Source organism: Ipomoea nil, unplaced genomic scaffold, assembly GCF_001879475.1.
Source record: "Ipomoea nil cultivar Tokyo-kokei standard unplaced genomic scaffold, Asagao_1.1 scaffold2482, whole genome shotgun sequence".
NCBI lineage: Eukaryota > Viridiplantae > Streptophyta > Magnoliopsida > Solanales > Convolvulaceae > Ipomoea > Ipomoea nil.
This window is the reverse complement of record NW_017618910.1, coordinates 484,622-487,528: the sequence shown is the minus strand read 5'-3', so window position 1 is coordinate 487,528 and position 2,907 is coordinate 484,622. Positions and strand designations below refer to the sequence as shown.

At 41.6% G+C, this 2,907-nt stretch overlaps 1 protein-coding gene across 1 annotated transcript; it reads left to right on the top strand.

Annotated features, from left to right (window-relative positions):
• Positions 1-2,018: 2,018 nt before the first annotated feature.
• On the top strand, positions 2,019-2,447 carry LOC109153398 (uncharacterized mitochondrial protein AtMg00810-like). The gene has a single exon (XM_019301291.1). The coding sequence runs from the start codon at positions 2,019-2,021 to the stop codon at positions 2,445-2,447; it is 429 nt and encodes a 142-aa protein (XP_019156836.1).
• The last annotated feature ends 460 nt before the right edge of the window (positions 2,448-2,907 follow it).

The window sequence follows — 2,907 nt, the reverse complement described above, 5'->3', positions numbered from 1 at the left end:
TGCTAAGCAAGGAAATGGACTATATTTGCTGCTTGAGCTACCAGGAGTCCAGAAACTTAATCATCAGTGTTTTGCCATGTCTTGTACTACTAAAATTTGGCACCGCAGGCTTGGTCATTTTCCTTTGAATAACATGTATTTGCTTAGTGATAGTTCCAATTTCTCATATCAAGAAAACAACATGTGATATTTGTCATGTTGCAAGACATAAGAGGTCTCCTTTTCCTTTAAGCAACACTATGTCCAAAGTTTGTTTTGAATTGGTTCGTGTGGATATTTGGGGTCCTTTTTTGATTCAAGCTTTGGGAGGGGAAAGGTACTTCTTAACAATAGTAGATGATCATTCACGTTATACATGGGTTCATTTGATTAGAAATATATCTGAAACGCAGAGTTTAATTAAGATGTTTCAAAAGGTGGCCCACACACAATTTGGCCTCACAAGCAAGACCATCCGTTGTGATAACGGTTTGGAATTTAACATGAGGGATTTCTTCTCTAAAAATGGCATAATTCAGTAGAAGACTTGCGTTAACACACCACAATAAAATGCGGTGGTTGAACGCAAACACCAACATATATTGAATGTAGCTAGGGCTTTGAGATTTCAGGCTAATCTTCCACTGGAACTTGGGGACAGTGTGTTTTGCATGCAGTCTATCTTATCAACCGTCTCCCATCACCCGTTATTGAGTGGTCAAGCCCCTACAAACGATTGTATGGCAAGGAACCAGACCTCACTGCCCACAGGGTTCTTGGATGCTTGTTCTATGCATCCAATTTGCACTAATAAAAAAACAAGATGGACCCTCAAAGCATAAAGTGTGTCTTTATTGGAGTACCTGCAAACATAAAGGGTTATTTACTATATGACATGCATGATCAATCTACTTTTATCTCATGTGATGTGATTTTTTATGAAGAGTGCTTTCCATTTGCTAACAAGGATGGTCAAACTACCAAGAGTGGGTTACCATGCAGCTGGTCTTCCCTTACCTATAATTCCCACATCCAATTGTGAGGAATTCGAATTTCAAGAAGTAGATGATGACCGGTCACAAGAAGCAAATAATCTGGTGGATATTAGAGCTCCTCCTAGCAATAGCTACTCGGACAGCTCTCATCACATGCAGACTGTTCAAGGCAGTATCTTTCTCATGATCCAGTGGACAAAAAAATTGAAGAACCATTGGATAATGCACCACATGAACAAGAGGATAATGGCAGCCCATCAATGAACAACAATGAAGAAAGCATAAAGCTGTCTCAATCCATATCTCCCACACAACCTAGAAGGTCCTCTAGAAAACGCCACATACCTAGCCGCCTGCAAGATTATTATTGTGAATCTGTTGTGCAATAAAACCACTCCCCACCTGTTATCAAAGGTCATATCCTATGAAACTCTTGAACCACCACACAAAGCTTTCTCAATGGCCATAACTGCCATCAGTGAGCCTTAGAATTATTCTCAAGCAGTCAAATACGAGTGTTGGAAGAAAGCCATGGATGCAGAAATAGAAGCCCTACAACAAAACCAAACCTAGGAGCTAACTGACCTTCCTCCTGGCAAAACCCCCATAGGGTGCAAGTGGGTGTACAAAACCAAACTAAAGGCATATGGAACTGTGGAATGCCACAAGGCAAGGTTGGTAGCAAAAGGCTATACTCAACAACTTGGGATAGATTACTTGGAAACTTTCTCCCTTGTGGCCAGAATTACAACTATTCGCATTTTCCATGCAATGGTAGTCTCCAAGTCTTGGCACATTCATCAGATGGATATCAACAACGCATTCCTTCACGGGGATCTCAATGAATAAGTATACATGGTGCTACCCCCGGGGTTCAAAAATGAAAAGCCAAACCAAGTCTGCTGGTTGCTAAGATCATTGTACGGACTCAAACAAGCCAATAGATAGTGGAATGCGAAGTTAAGTGCTGCCTTATGCAATATTGGATTCAAACAATCAAAAGCTGATCCATCTCTATTCACCAAAGGAAACAATGCCGACTTCATGGCTCTGTTAGTATACGTCGACGATATTCTCATCACAAGTGCCAGAAAAGATCTCATTCAGGAGCTAAAGACCTTTCTGGACAAGACATTCAAGATTAAAGACCTGGGAGCTCTTGGGTACTTTCTGGGAATAGAAGCAAAGAGAACCGAGAAAGGCTTAAACTTATGCCAACGAAAATATGCCCTGGAAATTCTAGAAGAAGCTGGCTTCCTTGGATGCAAGCCTGCTAGCACACCAATGGCACAAAATCTAAAACTTAGCCGGGATGATAAACAACTTGCAGATTCTAGTAGCTACAGAAGATTGGTGGGAAAACTGTTATATCTAACAGCAACAAGACCCGACATCTCATATGCCATCCAACAACTGAGTCAATTCGTAGATAATCCTAAAGACCAACACTTGACTACTGCACATCGAGGCTAAGGTCTATTCTATCCTACAAATATGGGCATGCACCTCAAAGTATTCTCAAATTCAGACTGGACATCATGCAATGAAACAATAAGGTCAATCACAGGTTATTGTGTGTTCCTTGGACCAACATTAATATCATGGAAATCCAAAAGGCAAGCTACAGTCTCCAGATCATCTTCTAAGGCCGAATACCGAGCCATGGCTGCTACAGTTTGTGAAACACAGTGGCTCACAACTCTTCTTCAAGACTTGCAGGTCAAGATGGATAAACCAGCCACAATGTATTGTGATAGTAAGTCCGCAATAGCCATCGTCGAGAACCATGTGTTCCACGAACGCACTAAACACATTGACATTGATTGTCACATTGTCCGGGAGAAACTAAACCAAAGGCTGATCAAGCTGCAATCTGTGTCATCGTCAAACCAGGTGGCGGACGGGTTCACCAAGCCGCTACCAGTTTCCCAAT